The 19061-nt window shown below is 34.3% G+C and overlaps 2 protein-coding genes across 7 annotated transcripts; one reads left to right on the top strand and one right to left on the bottom strand.

The window, feature by feature from the left end:
• The first annotated feature begins 883 nt into the window (after nt 1-883).
• Nucleotides 884-12905, top strand: LOC110661876 (GPCR-type G protein COLD1). Of its 2 annotated transcripts, XM_021820677.2 has the most exons (14): nt 884-1330; nt 1598-1698; nt 2656-2763; nt 7047-7167; nt 8045-8174; nt 9345-9423; nt 10037-10125; nt 10368-10460; nt 10935-10961; nt 11073-11159; nt 11378-11449; nt 11884-12014; nt 12225-12390; nt 12583-12905. In XM_021820677.2, the coding sequence occupies exons 1-13, from the start codon at nt 1116-1118 to the stop codon at nt 12376-12378; spliced, it is 1407 nt and encodes a 468-aa protein (XP_021676369.2). In that variant the 5' UTR covers nt 884-1115; the 3' UTR covers nt 12379-12390; nt 12583-12905. The 2 variants fall into 2 exon arrangements, with proteins under 2 accessions (XP_021676369.2, XP_058002530.1); XM_058146547.1 differs by lacking the exon at nt 1598-1698 and having other exon boundaries at nt 1196-1330.
• A 1492-nt stretch (nt 12906-14397) lies between these two features.
• Nucleotides 14398-18919, bottom strand: LOC110661877 (F-box/kelch-repeat protein At5g60570). 5 transcript variants are annotated; one of them, XR_002496220.2, is made up of 4 exons: nt 18375-18919; nt 16533-18009; nt 14957-14997; nt 14398-14649 (listed from the first exon to the last, which is right to left on the bottom strand). XR_002496220.2 is itself a non-coding variant. In XM_021820678.2 (2 exons), the coding sequence occupies exon 2, from the start codon at nt 17990-17992 to the stop codon at nt 16622-16624; it is 1371 nt and encodes a 456-aa protein (XP_021676370.2). In that variant the 5' UTR covers nt 17993-18009; nt 18375-18919; the 3' UTR covers nt 16376-16621. The 5 variants fall into 5 exon arrangements, 1 of the variants encoding a protein (XP_021676370.2); XR_002496221.2 differs by having other exon boundaries at nt 16551-18009; XR_002496223.2 differs by lacking the exon at nt 14957-14997.
• Between the last annotated feature and the right edge of the window lie 142 nt (nt 18920-19061).

Here is a 19061-nt window from a genome sequence, read left to right as displayed (position 1 = left end):
TTAATTTTTAGAGTTTCAACAGCTGCTAGCATCTTAATTTAACATTAAAAAATGTTATTTAGTGAGTAGATATTAAATGAAGAGATTTTATAGTTAAGTGGCTAATAAATGAGTTAAATGGCTCATAAGTTATCATAAATGATTCATATATTAAAAGGATAAAATGATAATAAATTTTAATTTAATTATTAATATATCATTTTGAGCTAGCTCAATTTGAGGTGTGTAGTATTTTTATTTATTTATTTTGACTAATTTTATAAAAGTTGATGTATGAATAAAAATAAATATAGGAAAAAGATAAAATTAAAAAAGAAAAAGCGATGAATGTTGACGAGCGTGGACGTTAAAGGCGAGGAGAAGTGACGTCAACCACTAGTGAGGCCCAAAGACAGCTAGAAGGTGGGGTAGGGGATCACGTGGTCAGGGCATCTAACGGGAAATAAATAATAGTTTTATTACCGTACATTCGCGTCATCTGCGCGTCTGTCAACGTCACTCCTTGCTGTCTTGATTTGTCTCCCCCAGGCCTATCACCCATCGCGTCATATCACCGTCACCTTCCTCATGTCTGGCGCGTTTCCTGGGCCATCCTCTGTTTCGACACGTGTTACTAAGCTTCGTCCTCGTTATTACTGGTGTTGACTTGCCGGACAATTTGATAATTCTCCAAAAAGACATTTATTATTAATTTAACTTAATATCAGAAGAAGCTCAGACCTTGTCAAATTACAGGAGCGTGGGCTCATGGGCTTTGACAATGGGCCTATAAGGCTTTGAGCTAAAAATAAAATACAAAACCTTGCCCTTAGAGAATGGATCAGTATTCAGTACTATATTAAGCCCAAATTTTAGAAGAGGCGTGCATTATAAAGGGCCCTAGAAACGTTTCGCAGTCAATTTTGGTTCAAAAAGAAACGTCTCGTTTTCATTCCATGGAAGAGAACTCCATACACAGGCAGATCAAGACAGGAGAGATTCCCAAAATTTAGGAGTGTGTTTCATCTTCACAGAACCAACTGAAATCTAGAGCATTAGATTTAGATCACCATAAGAGAGAAGCAGAAGTAGTAGAGAAACAATCTGTAAATATAGTGAGTGAGTAAGGGAGAGAGATGGGTTTGGGAATGGCGATTTACGAGGGTGTGGTGATGGTTGGGTCGCTTTGCCTGTTGGGCTGGGCGGGGCTTTGGTTCTTGAACCAGAGACTCTATAAAGAGTATGAAGAGAAGAGAGTGTTAGTTCAAATCATATTCAGCGTCGTTTTTGCTTTCTCTTGCAATCTTCTCCAGCTCGTTCTCTTCGAGATCATCCCTCTCCTCTCCAAAGAGTAACGTTCATTTCTCTTTGCTAATTCTTGTTACTTGGTTGTTTGTTTAGTAACCTTTTGATTGCTGAGCAAATTGATGTGGAAAATGGGAGAAATTGAATTTTAATGAAGAAAAATTTAGATTCAAGAAGAAATAAGAGCTTCAACACTAGTTTTTAGAGCTAAGCGACTCTTCAGTTGAGAACTGAAATGAATGAACTTTTTGAAGAAGATGTTGTGCGATTACTTTGTTGATCTTTGCCAATTGTATTGCTTTTTTGGCTGTAGGTCAAGATGGACTAACTGGAAGGTGGATCTGTTTTGTTTGATGTTGTTATTGGTGTTCATGCTACCTTATTATCACTGCTACTTAATGCTTTGTAACAATGGTATGTTGTCTTGGTTATCCTGTTTTTAACCACTTATTACACTGTATATTTGCTTAGCCAGTTTGATGGTTTTGCCATTTTTGCTTCTTTCCCTCTATTCGAAAGATTTATCATTTCTTCTGTATATGTGTTTATATAACATTTAATGCTATGTAAACTCCCTTTATCTGTTATATATAATATAGGATTTTCCTCATGCCTTATCTAGATTGGCAGACCCTACTTAGAGGGCATTTTTGTCTCTTCTGTCGCATTCTTCATGAACTTTATTATAAGAAAACTAGCTGCCATACTGATTTTTGCGCTACACAACCAAATTGGTTTTTAGATAACAAGCAGACATATGCATTATAAAGCCATGTATAAGACGTACATGAAGCATAATTTTGAAGACAAAGAGGAGAGGAAACAAGCCAACTGCACCGTTAACTAGATAAAAAGATGACTGTCAAGCGTTCCTGATAAGAATTCTTTGTTACTTAGCTATCTTCAATTGTTGGATATGATTATATTTTGAAAAATAGAAAATATCATCCGGAGACTTTCTGACTTAATTATAAGATTTTGCTGTATAATTGTCTAAATCACATCTTTTTTAGAACAATGCTGCAAGTATTGTGTACTTTTTATTTCAGCAGCTAAGTTGCTGTCAATTTACAAATGCAATCCAAGAAATTCTATTGTTACTGATTCCTAATATGCAATTATATGCATTTGTACTTGGAATCTTTGTTTTTTTTTTTTCCTCTCCTGACTTCTAATAAAGAGGCAATTTATGTGGAAAACCATTTTGCAATTTTGTTTTTCATTTGGTAGGATTTTGTGTTTTCTTACGCTTAGATGAGAAGTAATGATTTCCCTATACTTGGTAGGATCAAAATTAAATATATTTTTTATTGAAAATTTATTTGGTGATCAGTTTTTCCTTCTTTTGTATGAATTGGATTTTCACGCTAGGTGTAAGGAAGGAACGAGCTGCACTTGGGGCCATCTTGTTCTTGCTGGCCTTCCTTTATGCTTTTTGGCGCATGGGCATTCACTTCCCAATGCCTTCTCCTGATAAAGGTTTCTGTTAGTTTTCTGTTATGTTCTAGCTTCTCTCTCTCTCTCTCTCTCTCTCTCTCTCTATATATATATATATATATATATATATATATATATATATATATATATATATGTGTGTGTGTGTGTGTGTGTGCGTGTGTGCGTATAGTTTTGTTTATTGTTCTGCATGTTTGCTTGCTTTTCCATTTTCCCTAGATTGTGAATCCATTCCCATGCATGAGATTCTTGTGCTTAAGTTGTGATCTATTGCTAGTGTCTGCAGGAAAATATGTGGCTGTTCATCTCTTGAGTCTACAATATGAAACCGAAAATATCACATTTAAAATGATCATACCAAAAAAGCAAATTGTGGTTAACAATGAATTTGATTTTGATTACTAAAATGTTAAAGCTGTTATATCTAAAGGCATTAACTTATCTAAATATGCGCACACAAAACCAATGTAAAGGCTTTGATTGTAGAAACTTCTTTAAGTATTTGGAAATCTTTTCTGTGGTTATATCTTTATATCTATTTTCCCCCTTGTATTCATTTTGTTGTGCTGGAACTCCGCCTAAGTAGTTTACGTCTAGCCGGTCCCAAGCCTGGATAAAGGAGAAGGGTTGCGGTAGGTGACAACCAGAACCAGTGTAAAAATTTTGTCACGTCTTATGACATGGATTCAAATGATTTAAACGTTGAGGCGTCCTCTACTTACAACGCGCTACATCGGAGCCCGGGTGTAGTGAGAAATATGCGAGGGTGTAGGGCGTTCATTGAAAGCGACATGCCACGTCGGCGCTCGGGTGTGGTGTTAAATGAGCAAGTGTTCCCGCATCATGGACGGTTGTGGGTAAAGAAGTTAGTCCATAGGACAGATGGTAGAACAGATAGTGGAATAGAACACCATATAGGCATAGAGAATAATAGAAGATATCATAAAAAGATATCAATTAGGAAGGAACATGATAGGAGGAGAATCAGGGTTGGTACTTGGAATATTGGATCACTTACAGAAAAATTAATGGAGCTTGTGGATACCTTGAAAAGGAGAAGGGTGAATATTGCTTGCATTCAGGAGACTAAATGGGTAGGAGAGAAAAGTAAGGAAGTGGGTAATTCAGGGTACAAACTGTTATTTACAGGAAAGGAGAGAAATAAGAACGGCGTGGGCATAATCATAGACAGTATATTGAAAGATGCTGTGATAGCTGTGAAAAGAGTAGGAGATAGAGTTATACTAGTAAGACTAGTACTAGAAGTAGAAACAATAAATGTAGTTAGTGCTTATGCCCCATAAATAGAACTAGATAGTGAGAGTAAACAAAGGTTTTGGGAAGATATGGATGATCTAATACAAAGCATACCGAATGAAGAGAATGTTTTCATCGTTGGAGATTTAAATGAACATGTAGGAAGTGATAGGTAAGGCTATGAGAATGTTCATGGAGGTTTTGAATTTGGCAACCGAAATGAGGAGGGAAAAAGCATTCTCGATTTTGCTATGACATACGGCCTAATACTAGCAAATACCTACTTTATAAAAAGAGAGTCACATTTAATGACTTTCAAAAGTGGGCAACATAAAAGTCAAATTGACTTCCTCTTAATCAGGAAGACAAATACAACTCTATGCAAGGATTGTAAGGTCATTCCGGGAGAGGCTTTAACAAGTCAACATCGGTTAGTAGTCTTGGATGTCAAGTTTAGGAACAATTCAAGTAAGGTTAGAAGAAATAGTGTAGCTCGAATAAAGTGGTGGGAGTTCAAAGGAGTAAAGCAAGTGAAGTTCAAAAATGAGCTTCTCGAGTCCGAAGCATGGAAGCTGGATATGGAGGCCAATGGTATGTGGATACAGATGGCATCAAAGATTAGAGAAGTAGCTAGAAAAGTACTTGGAGAGTCTAGAGGACATGGACCACTCTCAAAAGAGAGATAGTGGTGGAATGAGGAAGTACAAAAGGCAGTAAAGAGAAAGAGAGAATGGTATAAGAAATTACCTAAGTGTGATAATAATGAGGCATATGAACAGTACAAGATAGCAAAGAAAGAAGCAAAAAAGGCAGTTGGTCAAGTAAGAGTGCAGGCCTTTGAAAAGTTATATCAGAAACTTGGAACTGAAGAAGGGGAGAAAGATATTTATAGATTAGCAAGGAGGAGAGAAAAGAAATGTCAAGATCTCAATCAAGTTAAGTGCATTAAGGATAAAGAAGGAAAAGTGTTGGTGAAAGATGATGATATTAAAGAAAGATGGAGAAATTATTTTGATGATCTCTTTAATAATAGTCAAAATGGTAATAGCATGAATATAGACTACAGAACAATAGAAAATAATGTGAATTATACTAGAAGGATTAGATCTTTAGAAGTAAAGGAAGTACTTAAGAGAATGAAAGTGGGTAAAGCCTGTGAACTCGATGGAATACCAATTGAAGTATGGAAGTGTTTGGGAGATATGAGAATAGTATGGTTAACTAAATTGTTTAATAAGATTCTAAATTCAAAGAAAATGCCTGATGAATGAAGGATGAGTATTTTAGTACCTATTTTTAAAAATAAGGGAAACATATAGAGTTGCTCAAATTATAGGGGAATTAAACTCATGAGCCATACTATGAAGTTGTAGGAGAGAGTTGTGGAACATCGACTACGTTATGATACTTCTATCTCTGCCAATCAATTTGGCTTCATACCTGGTCGTTCAACTATGAAAGCAATCTTTCTCATTAGAAGCTTGATGGAGAAATATAGAGATGTGAGAAAAGATTTACACATGGTTTTTATCGATTTGGAGAAGGCTTATGATAGTATTTCAAGAGATGTCTTATGGAGAGTGTTAGAATAAAAAGGGGGTATCTATTAGGTACATACAAGTGTTGAAAGACATGTATGAATAAGAAACTACTATTGTGCGCACAGTAAGAGGGGACACCAGAGATTTTCCTATCTCAGTTGGATTACACCAAGGTTCAGCTGTAAGCCCTTACCTTTTTATATTAGTTTTAGATGAATTAATGAAACATATACAAGAGAGTATCCCTTGGTGCATGATGTTTGCGAATGATATAGTTTTGATAGATGAGACGCAAGAAGGAGTCAATAGAAAGCTAGAGTTTTGGATAAGTACTCTAGAGTCAAAGTGCTTTAAGTTAAGTAGAACGAGGACAGAATACATGCATTGCAAGTTCAGTAAAGGCCGAACTGGTGATAGGGAAGGAGTTAGTTTGGATGGAGTGATGCTGTCCCAAAGTAATCACTTTAAATATCTCGGCTCAGTCCTTCAAGTAGATGGGGGATGTGAGGAAGATGTTAGTCATAGGATTAAAGCCAGATGGTTGAAGTAGAGACGTGCTACGGGAGTTTTATGTGATCGCAAGATTCCTAATAAGTTGAAAAGAAAATTTTACCGTACAGCTATATAACAGGCCATGTTATATGGTAGTGAGTGTTGGGCACTGAAGGAGTCGTATTTGTCTAAGATAAGAGTTGCGGAGATGAGAATATTAAGGTGGATGAGTGGCCATACTAGACTAGATAAAGTCCGTAATGAGAGTATTAGAGAAAAGATAGGAGTGGTACCAATTGAGGATAAGTTGAGAGAAGAGAGATTGGGGTGGTTTGGTCATGCGAAGCGTAGACATATGGAAGCTCTAGTTAGACAAGTAGAGCACATTAGGATAGATGATAGAAAGAAAAGAAGGGTTAGACCTAAACTGACTTGGAGGAGAGTAGTACAACATGACCTAGAAGCATTACACATTTCCGAGGATTTAATCCAAAATCGTTTAGAGTGGAGAAAGAGAATCCATATAGTCGACTCTAAATTTTTGGGATAAAGACTTAGTTAAGTTGAGTTGAGTATCCATTTTGTTGTGCTGGGCATGCTATATTGAAGGAAAACACATTTGTCCTGGGATTCTGGACAAGGCTAATTATCTATGTACGTGTAAGACCTTGCCACTAAGGTTTAGTATATCTTGTCATTAGGGTTTAGTATATATGAGAATGCAGGTTTTCGTTGTGGATGCATAGTGTCCATTCTCTGGATAATCCTGATGTATTTTATTGTTCAATCATATGCTTGTTCTATAATCCTTAACATACTATCATTCTGCAGTAAACCATATAATTTATAGTGAGAAGAAATATGTACCTTTGCATGACTTCCGATATGTTTTTACGCATCTTCTTTTGTGCTTCTAATTTATTTGGTTATACTTGATTATATATGTAAATTTTGACATTTCAAAAATTTTACTCATTGACTTTTGCTGTTTGACTGATCTCAATTTTGCTCTTTTAGGTTTCTTTACCATGCCTCAGCTAGTCAGCAGAATTGGGGTCATTGGTGTGACTGTCACGGCTGTTTTATCTGGTTTTGGAGCTGTGAATTTACCGTACAGTTATTTGTCCCTCTTTATTAGGTAGGTACATTCTATGATTTTATGCCTTTTTCTGTGCAACTCCCAACATTCCTTTTCCCACTCTGTTGCTTTTAATTCAGTGTAACTATGCATTTAATCACGTTCTCAGCTTCACCTTCATGGTTGTTTGTTGTAGGACAGCTTGTAGGACTGTATATTGATACTGGATTTGGGGTTATTTGCTAGAATGAGTAGAAATTTAGGTGGATAATTAGGATTTGTTTTAAGGGTGGGATTAAGAAGGTGAAATTAGGCACAGTTAACAGTAACACATGAACACTGAACAGTAAAATAAAAGAGTTTAGACTTCACGTCTAAACTTCCTTAGGCATCATACCCAAGTTACTATAGGCGATACCCAAAGGTAGAATTGCATCACACGATCCAAAGAAGCATAGCTGCTAGTTTTTTATTCAATAACAAAATTGAATTTTAAGCATTACAATTATAGGTATTTGTGGACTCAAACTATTTCTCAACCTTTAAGATATTGGACTCCAAGGGTGGGAAAGTTATATCCCTATGGGAACAAGGATAAAACAATAAATTTATCGAGGCATTGTTATTATTATTGTTGTTGTTGTTGTTGTTGTTGTTGTTGTTGTTTATTATCTTCTTCTTTTTCTTCCTTGGAAACTCTTATTCTAACCAAACAAGATAACAATATATTCTTGGAATCACTTTCCTAGGAATAATGTTATAGTTTGATGTCCAAATGCTTTAATCTTCATGTGTGTTATGCTGTTTGATTATGCTGTCTTGGTATTCAATACAATTTTATGGAGCTAGATTTGTTGAGATAAGTGCACTATATTTTTCTCCTTATGTGATTAAATGGTTACTAATTTCTAGCAAATTTATATTCTTAATGTCATAGAGAAATTGAGGAATCAGAGATCAAGGCTTTGGAAAGGCAATTAATGCAATCGATTGAGACTTGTATTGCAAAGAAAAAGAAAATTATTCTTTCTCAAATGGAGATGGAACGAATTCAAGGATCAGAGGAGGTTTCTTTCTTTTATGTTATTGCAATGTCTTTGATTCAACATTTTTTGGGTGTGAAACACTTTTTAGCCAAACTATGCTTTTCATGAGATTTTTGATATCAATACTTATTTTAATACGTGATTCATGATTTTTTTCAGATGTGATGTTCCATTATTGTCATAGTATCATTCACATAGTATGGAATTGTGCTCCTGATATACATATTTTACCATGTATCACATGATATACTTTTATGATAGAAGTGAATTTAGAGAAATATGAGGAAAAGTATCTAATGAGGAAAAGTATCTAACTTTTGCGTGGTTTTGTTATAGAAATCAATGGTTGGTTGCACCAAAAAATTGTGATGAAGGCTTAGACTATCTGATTGTTTTTACTGCACGAATCTCTTTTTCTCCATTGTGCTTTTTTTAGGACAAAGTTATGTGCTATTGTCATACCAAATTATCTTCTACCATTTCAATCCATACTATTTTTTGTCTATTATTCCTGTTACTTGAATTCGCCTGTTCTTCCATATCTGACTGTGGATGCTTGTTGGACATGGCTAAGCAATCTCAAACAACCTTTAACTTATCTTGAGCGGGTACCATGCTGTCTTCCTCTGAGTGGATCCATTTTCCAATCTAATTCTTCTCAATGTTTCCATATATCTTTCTTAGGATTTGCACTTTAGGTCCATTCATGCATTTTATTGAATACTTGCTCCTTGTATCAAATGCTAAAAGTTGGGCTAGAAAATAAACACACATAAATTAGAACATTTTATGCAGAATAGAAAAAATAAAAAAGTGTTATATCAGAAAATTCCTGAACTTTTCGGTCCTAATGAGCGAAGATGGTAAGGCAATAACTAGCTTAGTGATTTTGAAAAGTATGTCTTTGAACAATCTTAAGAACCCCCCTATCGAAGAGGCCATATCTGGTTACCATTGTCTTTTATGGTGTTAACTTATATAGAGTCTACTATCAGTAGAAAGTAGAAACCCTAAAAATGTTCAATCGATACATTTTAAGATTTAAGAGGTAGTTTAACTGATTCTTCATATTCTCAAAACTTTTTGCTTCTTTTAGTTTTTTTTTTTTTCCCAAAACCAACAGTTGCTATCTTTATTGATATTTCAAATCCCAATTAATTGATATCACTCTCTTGAGGTTATGTATTGCAGAATCTAAAGGCCAGATCTTTCTTTAAACGAATAGTTGGAACAGTTGTACGATCAGTTCAAGATGACCAAAAGGAGCAAGGTTATTGTTATTTTACCTTTTTCCTTGCAATCATTGGTTTTATAGATCTGGAAACGGGGTTTTTCATAGTTTCTCACTCATCTATTTTGCACTCATCTTCAGCTGTCATTTACTTTTGCTGGTAGGTTAATAAATTCACCACCATTTGGCATACTGCTGTCATTTACCGTTGCTGGTAGGTTAATAAATTCACCACCATTTGGCATACCAGGTTGTTCTTCATTTTCTTTTTGGAAACTGTAAACTGTCATCTAGATTTCCATGTACAGGGTGTTCAAAGCATACAAAATATATGCATTTAATATCAAAGATTTTCATGTACAAAGTGTTTAAAGTTATTGGTAAATTTTCATCTTCAAACTTGTCAGATTTTTTACCCTCTGGCTTGTGTTTGTTTGTTTTCATCTCTGTATTCTTTTTGAAATTTGGTTTTGTCATCGTCTGTCTGTTGCTTTTAATATTTTTGGCATTGGTGAATTGCACGATAGAGTTTCTGTCCATAATATAAGCATTAGGCTTCTACTTTCTAAAGATTTTGTCACGCATCAGTTTTAGCGCCTTCCCTGTTCTCTTCTGTTGATTCGTAATGATATTGTTCTTGTTTGTTCCCCAGATATTAAAATCATGGAAGCAGAGGTACAAGCTTTAGAAGAACTTTCAAAGCAGCTTTTCCTGGAAATATATGAGCTTCGCCAAGCCAAGGTGTATGTCTAGGATATGCTGCTGCAATATGTCCAATTCATTAACTCTGTTCTCAATATCTTTAGCAGTGTATGATTGTATCACTAGATGGCAATAATGTGTGTGTTTTAATTGTTTTCATATAATAAAAACAAATGTGTTCATATCCATTTGCTCCGTCTTGTGTTAAATGATCTATTTTTTTTTCTTCTTAATGTTGATTCTCTTCTTAACCAGCTTTCAGGTTTGTTCTTACTTTGCAGGAGGCAGCTGCTTTTTCTCGGACCTGGAGGGGTCACATGCAGAATCTACTTGGCTATGCATGTTCTATTTATTGTGTATATAAAATGATTAAGGTATGGTTATCATATTACTCAACAGGTGTTCAAGATCTTCTGGGATACTTCCTTTCAGAATACAATGTAGATGCATGTTAACATCATCTCAGAGAAAAGTTATTATGGAATGTGAAAGAAATGGTCAATATGAACTGAACAGGATTTTTTTTTAATTTTAATTAAAAATATCTATCCTTCTACTCTTTCAATTCCCCTAACAAACAGAGAAAAATCTGATTTTTTGGTAAATTATGGACTGCATTCCTTTCTGATGAACCCCTGTCATCTACATTTAGAATCCAAATTGTCCTATGGTATTGAATGAGAATCATTTTGGTTTATTCTTTGAACATAGTTCTACTGAGGGCAATGCTTTTTGAGTCTTACCTCAATAAAATGGAATTTTAGATTGGTCCTCCAGTTAATTCCTTTTTCTCATTTCAATCTCATTTATGAAGAACAAATGACTGATTACTGTATTTGTGTTTGCAGTCTTTGCAAAGTGTTATTTTCAAGGAGGTAAAATGGTTCCTTCTAATTTACTCAACTTTTTATTTCCCTATAGTTTCAAACCTTTAACCATTTTGCACCTTCTTGTTATTGTAATTTGTAAAGAATGTGTTTTTGCAGGCTGGCTCAGTAGATCCTGTGACTATGACTATCAGCATATTCTTGCAGTTCTTTGATATAGGTATCAATGCTGCATTACTGTCACAGGTCAGTTTAAAATAACTTTTAAATCACACCTCCAATTGTCACAGTGTCATTGCAAGATGGGAGTAATTTTACCATTATCTGGGTGTTGTATGCAAATGCCAAAATCAAATTAACTTCTTGGTGCATTTGCTGTTAGTATTGTTGTATGCTTCTTAAGAATGTTGTGAAGTATGTTGCGTGGCTGAGAACAGTGTCTTACATATTCTTTTTTTATACAGTACATTTCACTGATATTCATTGGAGTGTTGGTCGTTATATCAGTTCGGGGGTTTTTAACAAATCTGATGAAGGTAATTTTGCATTGTTTTTATTATTATTATTATTATTATTATTATTATTATTGTTCAATTTATGCAGAGGAGTCTCTCTAGAAGTATGATTTCTGCCTTTAGCTTGTGGATGAATGGCTGTAATTAGTCTATGCAAGTGCTGGATTCACATAAAAAAAAGAGCTATATGAATAATTAAACTCAACTTGGTCTCAATCCCAATTTAGCTGAGGTCAAACAAACTCAATTGAGTTAATTTATATGGCATCTCTGCCTCTCCAATCCCACCACAAATGAAAAATTTTGACTGTAGTTGTGTGAACATAATCAGCTCCAGGCTTAAATAAAGGGCAATGGTTAGATTAGGGGGGTAATAGTTTTAGAGCGTAGGTGGAAACTAGAATGGAAGCTGCTTATATCAGTGATTGACTTATAAAGTGTTTGGCTGTGTGTAGTTTTTCTTTGCGGTTTCCAGAGTAGGGAGTGGATCTTCAAGCAATGTTGTGCTTTTTCTGTCCGAAATTATGGGAATGTACTTTGTCTCGTCTATTCTTTTAATAAGGAAAAGCTTAGCAAATGAATACAGGTATGATGATGGTTCAACTCAAGACTATATCACTTCTTTTCTTTCGGATTGTATGATACATGTTCAATCTGTGAATGTATACAAGTAGGGTCATGTGGCCACCTTTTAGTCGTTCACCGCATGATTATATATAGCAAGGACCTGATTCTCCCCTAATCATGCTGCTTATAGGCTATGCTTGATTTTATCTGATATGGTATCGCTTGGCAGGATGATCATAACAGATGTATTGGGTGGAGATATTCAGTTTGATTTCTATCATCGGTGGTTTGATGCCATCTTTGTTGCAAGTGCTTTCCTATCTCTGCTTTTGCTTTCTGCACATTATACTTCACGGCAGAATGACAAACACCCAATTGATTGATATACTCGTTGTGTAAGTATCAATCAATGAACCATTTTATTTCTTCCTGTTCAATTGAAATCAGCAGTAAAAAAATTTCCCAAATGGGAATTATCAAGGGTAAATTACTTTTATTGTCTCTGTAGATCTCTTTATTTTAATCAATGTGAATTTCCTTTTCTTTTTTACACATCGAGAATGATTAATATTTGTGGCTTATTGTAGATAAACAATTACTGAAGATGTCATGGAAAAGATTATAGGAAACTGCTGAAGGACTTCATTTTACAGAGTCAACAGTAAGATTTTACCGTGCAATTATTTTTTGTGCATACTTGATGCGTAAACGCTATTGATTATGATGTTTTACCCAAAAACATGATTCCATTAATACATTAACTACATGTTCTAGTACTCAACGTGTTTCTCCTTTGCAACTGAAAATTCCAACGGTTGAATTGGCAATCTTTGTAAACATCGTTGATTATGACAATAGTGATGGTAGATGTTGCGATCGGTTTTCCAGCAACATTCCTTGTGTTTGTCGATATTCTTATTGATGTCTACTTAACAAGTTTTGGTTCAGTATTTATTGCAAAGGTGAGAATTGGGTATTTTTAGAAGTGAGCATTCAATAATAAAATTTTTAACTAATTTTTTTTTTAAATATTTTTAAATATCAATCGAACTAAAATTTATTTAGTAGTTGATTGAATATAACTGAATTAAAATTCAGCTTGATTATCTAGTTTAATCGGATTAATTGAAAAACATATATATAATTAAAAATGATTAATAAAATATAATTATATTATTAATAAAAATTATTGTAAATAATATAATATTAATTAAATATTTTAATTAATATAAGTACTATTTCAAGAAAAATTATTGTGCCTGATGCATCCTTATTCACATAGGTGAGAAACTAATGGTCTTTTTTAGTACGTACAGCACTTTATTTTATTTTAAAAGTAATCGAGTTACTAATTGAAAACTAAAATATATTAAAATTATTGATCAAATCAAATTGATAACAAAATTATCTTTTATTAAAATAATTAAGTTTAATTTTTCAATTATAAGTACAATTTCTTTTGAAAAAAAAAAAATTAGAGGTACAATTTTTTAGTCACATCTGATTTCTGCGTGGTACTCATTTGGCCCAATTGCAACTTTGTACATCTTTATGTGTATTGAGAAAGATTCGCTGACATATATATAATATGATATTTATGCAACAGTTTAATTTAACATATTTTAAATTTTTTATTTAATTTTATCATTAATTTAAATTTAAATTTAATTTAATTTAAAAATTAAGAAAATTTCTTAATATTTTTAATTTTTAAATTAAATTAATTTTAAATTTAAACTTTTATATTAAATTAATTAAAAATTAAAAATAAACTAAATTAAACTTCACTAATAAATATAATGACTAAATTAAATATTTTGCCTTACGTAATATTAATTTTGTTGAAACCCTTTATTAAAAGTTTGTTTGCTATTATTTTTTAAGGATATCATTATCTTAAAAATATTTAAATTTATATATTTTAACAATAAAAAGTTGAAAATAACAAAATAACTTTTGCAAAGGAGATGTTATTTTCAAAACAGTTTCAATCTCAAGCTATGAATAGATTCTGTTGGCAAAAAAAAAAAAAAGCTATAAATAGATTCTGCCCCATCCCAGTTTCTAGACGCAACCCTTTACAGATTGTGCCAGCAGAACAAATTGACAACTTAAGAGCAAGTAAATCAATTACTGCAAAAAAAAAAGTCATGGCATCTGATACCTATTTTCAAAAGCTTAGTAGGTAAGGCTGCATAGGCTACAACATTAGAGAAGACAAAGCTTCAAAATCATCATACAGCTGGAACTGGGGAATATAAGTTGAGCAGTGCTTAAAGCTGGATACAGACTAGTTAATGCATCCTACTAATTCAATTCAATTATAAATTCATCAAATAAAATTTTAAAAATTAATTTTTTTTTTCATGGTTTTTAAGGAAAATTTTGAAAACAAAACCCAGTTGGACCAGACCAATCATTGATTCAATTTCAGTTTAAACAGTCACAAGGGGAATTCTTTAGACAATATTATGTTAAAACTCTCATGGGTCTTCAGAACTCTACAACATAGTGGCTAATTAGACAATTAAAAAAGAAAAGAGAAAACTACCAGTCTTGTAATCTGGTGGCATTGGCTTGCTGCCAAAGTGCAAATATATCTTGGATTTGTGTCATGCCATGCCATGCCCTTCCCCTTTCCCTTTCCCCACTAGCTACATTCACAAAAGGAAGAAGCAAAATAAGAAGAGAAGAATTGAGAAGCCAAAACCAATTTGCTATTGGAACCAAAATGCTATACTATATTAGCAGTGTTTATCTTAACTAGCAGAATCTAGTATATAATATTAAGACCTTAAAAGGAATTTTTGGACCTTATTGGTAATGCAAATCTTAATGGACAATATAAATAATGAAATGCCCATGCATTATTTGAAAGTAATGGAGCATTTGACAATCAGTTTCATTTGATACTCGACCCAATACGGCTATTACTAATATTCTGTAGATGATTCTGCTAACCTCTGCAACATAATTCTGCCATAGGAAGGACAATGATCTCTCTGAAAAAGGAAAGAGTTATCAAATGAACAAACACTCTGGGTGAGAAAAAAAATATATTAAAAAATGAATATCAAAACCCAAAAAATTCATGGACCATTCTCATAATTCTCTGATCTACAAATACGAGTCAAAATGGCAGAAGGAATGGGGGGTACTGCTGCAAGTTAACAGCCATACTTGATGGAAGACAATTTAGGTTGCAACAAATGCCCTTTTTCCCTACCATCTACTGGTTCCCCCTAGTCAGAGTGTCTGATATTTGGTCTACTAAAAATGGTCCCCGACAAAATCTAATCAACAACCCCAGAAATAAAAAAATTACTCTCACTGGAATTTAAACCACCCAGGGCTATCCAAGCACTAAAATTTTTTCAAAGATTGAGATTCATGCTCCAGCTCTGTACAAGCTTCATCAAACTATTTGAACCGTATATGAGCTGCTCCATGGACTGGTCTTATAATAGATTAACAAGACAGTGATGATATGTGGGTGGGTTTATTTACAATGACAGCTTCAGCCCTTCGTCCTTCCATGAATCATTCTGCCACCAAACTAAGCAACGTACCTTTCTCCTAACTCCAAATGCTTAAGAAATGATCAAAGAATAGTGCAGAATGAAAGGAAGCTGGTGGCCTTAACAGATAAGAAGTTCAAGCAATGCTTTGATTTGCTTAAACAGAAATCACGATATCAAAAGTCAGCTCCTTCACACCACTTGTCAACTAGGCCCTAAACCTCTAACAAGTGTGCAAGAGCATATTTAGGTCATCTCAAGAGAGTTTTTAGGATTTCCAACAGAAAACACTGTTTTCTAATTCACCAGACAATACATCATATCCAGCGAAAAAGAACTCAGCCACTAATGTTATTATATTTTCATCAAGTATACCATTAAAATGAAAAGAATGCAATTAAATATAAAAACTTCCTATTCAGGATCTACTCATCATGAGATGAAACATAATAATAAAATCTGAAATTTTCTTCTTTTTCGTTTCTTCTTTTTACTTTTTTGGGTCACGTTAAGATGAAGCAACTATAAAGAGTACAACAGGGACACAACTGGCTTTTTTTGCCATTGTACGTTGATACAGTTGAACACAAAATTCTGCAAGACTTTCAGTTATATGCTATCCAACACTTTGAAGCTTTCAAATAATCCCCATTCCCACAATGAAAAGTATAGATAGGCTTCCAGCTCCAAGCACAAACATATAATAGGACAGAGAGCAAAGGTATGAGAACAAAGTGTGAAAACAACAACAAAAATATGATTCCTAGAAAAGTAGCTGTCTACTACTACTAATACTACTATAGTGGAAGTTAAATCAACAAGAACTGATGAAAACCATCCTTAAAAGGCAAAGGCTTATCTATAGTTATGAACATTATAGGGCTTGGATTGAATCATTATGAATTATCAATGTCAATGTGAGGTCAATTATGATAATCTAAATGCCATAAAATAAGTAAGCACCAAAGCAGAAAAAACATTACAAGTTAACATTGTAAACTTTTCAACAAAAATTATACCGAGAGAAAAAGTGTCACCTTCCCCAATCAAGCATTTGATTACACACACAAGTCAAAGTTTGCACCAAAGACAAGTATGTGCCCAAACATTAGCATCCCATTACTGCACAGTTGTACACAAAAGCACCTGCTTGCTCTTTGACAGCAAGAACATTCCATTGTGGCCCGTCCATACTTCTATCCTGTGGATCCCAAGAATGCAACACAATAACTTCACCTTCAGGACCTCTATGCCCTCCAATCACTAATAAGCTGTTACCACATGCTTTAAATGCTAATCCCCAACCATGAGAAGAGTCAGCTCTCACTGGCAACTGCTTCACCACACTCCATGAATTATTGATCTTGTCATATTTCTTTACCTCATTTGTTGCTTGATCAGCGGAGTAAAGTTGATTATTTACAACAGCAACTAGAGGTGGAGAACGCATGGCAGGATGACCCACACTGGAAACAGTGTACATGTTTTGTATCCTCCTCCATACTCTTGTCTCAAGGTTATACTCCTCGCCGCAATTCAAACATTCTGTTTGGCTTGACATACCCCCGATGACATAAAATTTTCCATCCATAAAGAAGCCTGAACACAGCTTTCGTGGCAAGTTCATATCTGGCAAATTCTGCCATTCACCCAGTTCACAATTGTAAAGCTCTGCAGATCTTAGAATGCGTCCATTCTTGTCACTTCCCCCAGCAATAATGGCAATTTCTCCAAGGCTACTTGAACCAAACAGACAACGAGGTAGGATCATAGGAGGGCATCTAGACCATTCATGAGAAAGCAAGCTGTACATCCAGATAGCAAATCCTGACAGCTCACGACCAAAAACAAGTAATTCAGTCCCTACTGCAAGAGATTCCTTATCTGCATAAGTAAAACATTCATCACATGGCATCCTAGGCAATCGCATCCATCTTTGCCTCACAGGATCGAAAGCTTCCCAGGGCATTAAAATACAGGCTAAATAAACCCAGTGTTCAATAACACCAAGCCGCCGTCTCACTCTATACAAGTATCCACTTCCAAGCAGTGCTTTGAATTTTTTATTCACGCAAGCCAGAATTGGGTAATCTGACCTGCAGCTCCAAGCCAAGATATCTAATGCTGTGTCTTCATGTAGACCAGGCAAAAAACTATCATCCGATGCTTGGGCATCATGATTCTCTCCAGTTCTTGCCACAACTGAAGGTCCTATTTCCTTTAACAGTGTCTGCTCCAAATCAAAACCAAGCATCTGTCTTTCAAGCAACCCTTTCTCAATATCTTTGGGATTAACATTACTAGATAGCAGAATGGAAGCCAATGACTGCAAATTTTTCTGGGAAAATCCCAAGTCTTCCTCCAAGTACGCAGAAAGTTGAGATGCAACACAATTCTGCAAACTAACAGTTACTGGTGAATCGCAACCAGCCCCTTCCACCTTCAGTTTGGGTTCCTTAAGTGTGTCTCTGAACACCATTGTAAACAGCGTGCGTCCTAAACAAGCAACCAGGAAAGAAAAATTCACAAAGGCGTTGATTGAGGAACTAACACAGCAAACAGTAGCACAAACATAAACCTCAAAACATATGCAATCAATCACAGGTCACAGCTGAGAGAATTTACAAATCTTAAAAAGTAAAAAAGGAAAAAAATGAAGCTAAAGACAAAATAAAATCTCTCTTTAAACAGTAACCCATCTACCACAAACACAAAAATAGTCCATACAGATCCTCCAGGCATGCATCAAATCTAGCAAGTTACACACTATACAGCATCATGCAACAGAATTAAGCCAAAAATTTATAAAGAAAAGATCCAAAAGTGCAAAACCAGACAAATTCAACATCCAAAAAAAATACCTTAAATCGCGCCTGAAATCCAACAACTCTTCTTCGAATTCCGCTTCCAAAACCAATCAGATCACTCACTCTTTCCCTCAAAAGATAAAATCAGCTCTCAGCTTATCTAAATCAATGAAACTGTTTACAAATTATTCATCCTTATCTCTAAATAATAATCTTTAAAAGTTTCTGTGAGGTCTCTGAGAGAGAGAGAAAAAGGTGTTTTTTGGTTATCTAAAATCGTATTTCGAGCGTTTTCAGCATCGCAACCAATGAATTTAAAAAAGAATTTCATTTTTTTATTTAATATTAATAAAAGAAAGAGAGAAATAGAGGAGAGTTTTGATTCTTTCGTAATAGTTTTTAACGTTTCTTCTGTTCCTCCGTTGGCTTCGCTTTTATTTATTTTAATGTTTCACTGCTGCATCTCGCAATCTCTTCTTCTGGTTTTTTTCTCCTATTCTCTCTTCTTTCTCTTTTTTTCACAGTTTGACCGGTCAGCTACTTCTCTAGTTCTCTTCGTTCTTGCCTTGCCTTCTTGCCTTGTGCCAAGTGCTAACTGCTTCTATTGATGCGCACGTGCCTCTTCTATTATATATAGCTTAAGAAATAATTATTAAAACATTTTTTCAAATTATCAAAAAAAAATATTTAATTCTTTTAATTTAATAAAATTAAAAATTAATTATAAAAAAATAAAATATA

The sequence above is a fragment of the Hevea brasiliensis genome, chromosome 5 (assembly GCF_030052815.1).
Source record: "Hevea brasiliensis isolate MT/VB/25A 57/8 chromosome 5, ASM3005281v1, whole genome shotgun sequence".
Classification (NCBI taxonomy): Eukaryota; Viridiplantae; Streptophyta; class Magnoliopsida; order Malpighiales; family Euphorbiaceae; genus Hevea; species Hevea brasiliensis.
The sequence above is the reverse complement of the archived record's forward strand: the minus strand, read 5'-3'. Positions and strand labels throughout refer to the sequence as shown.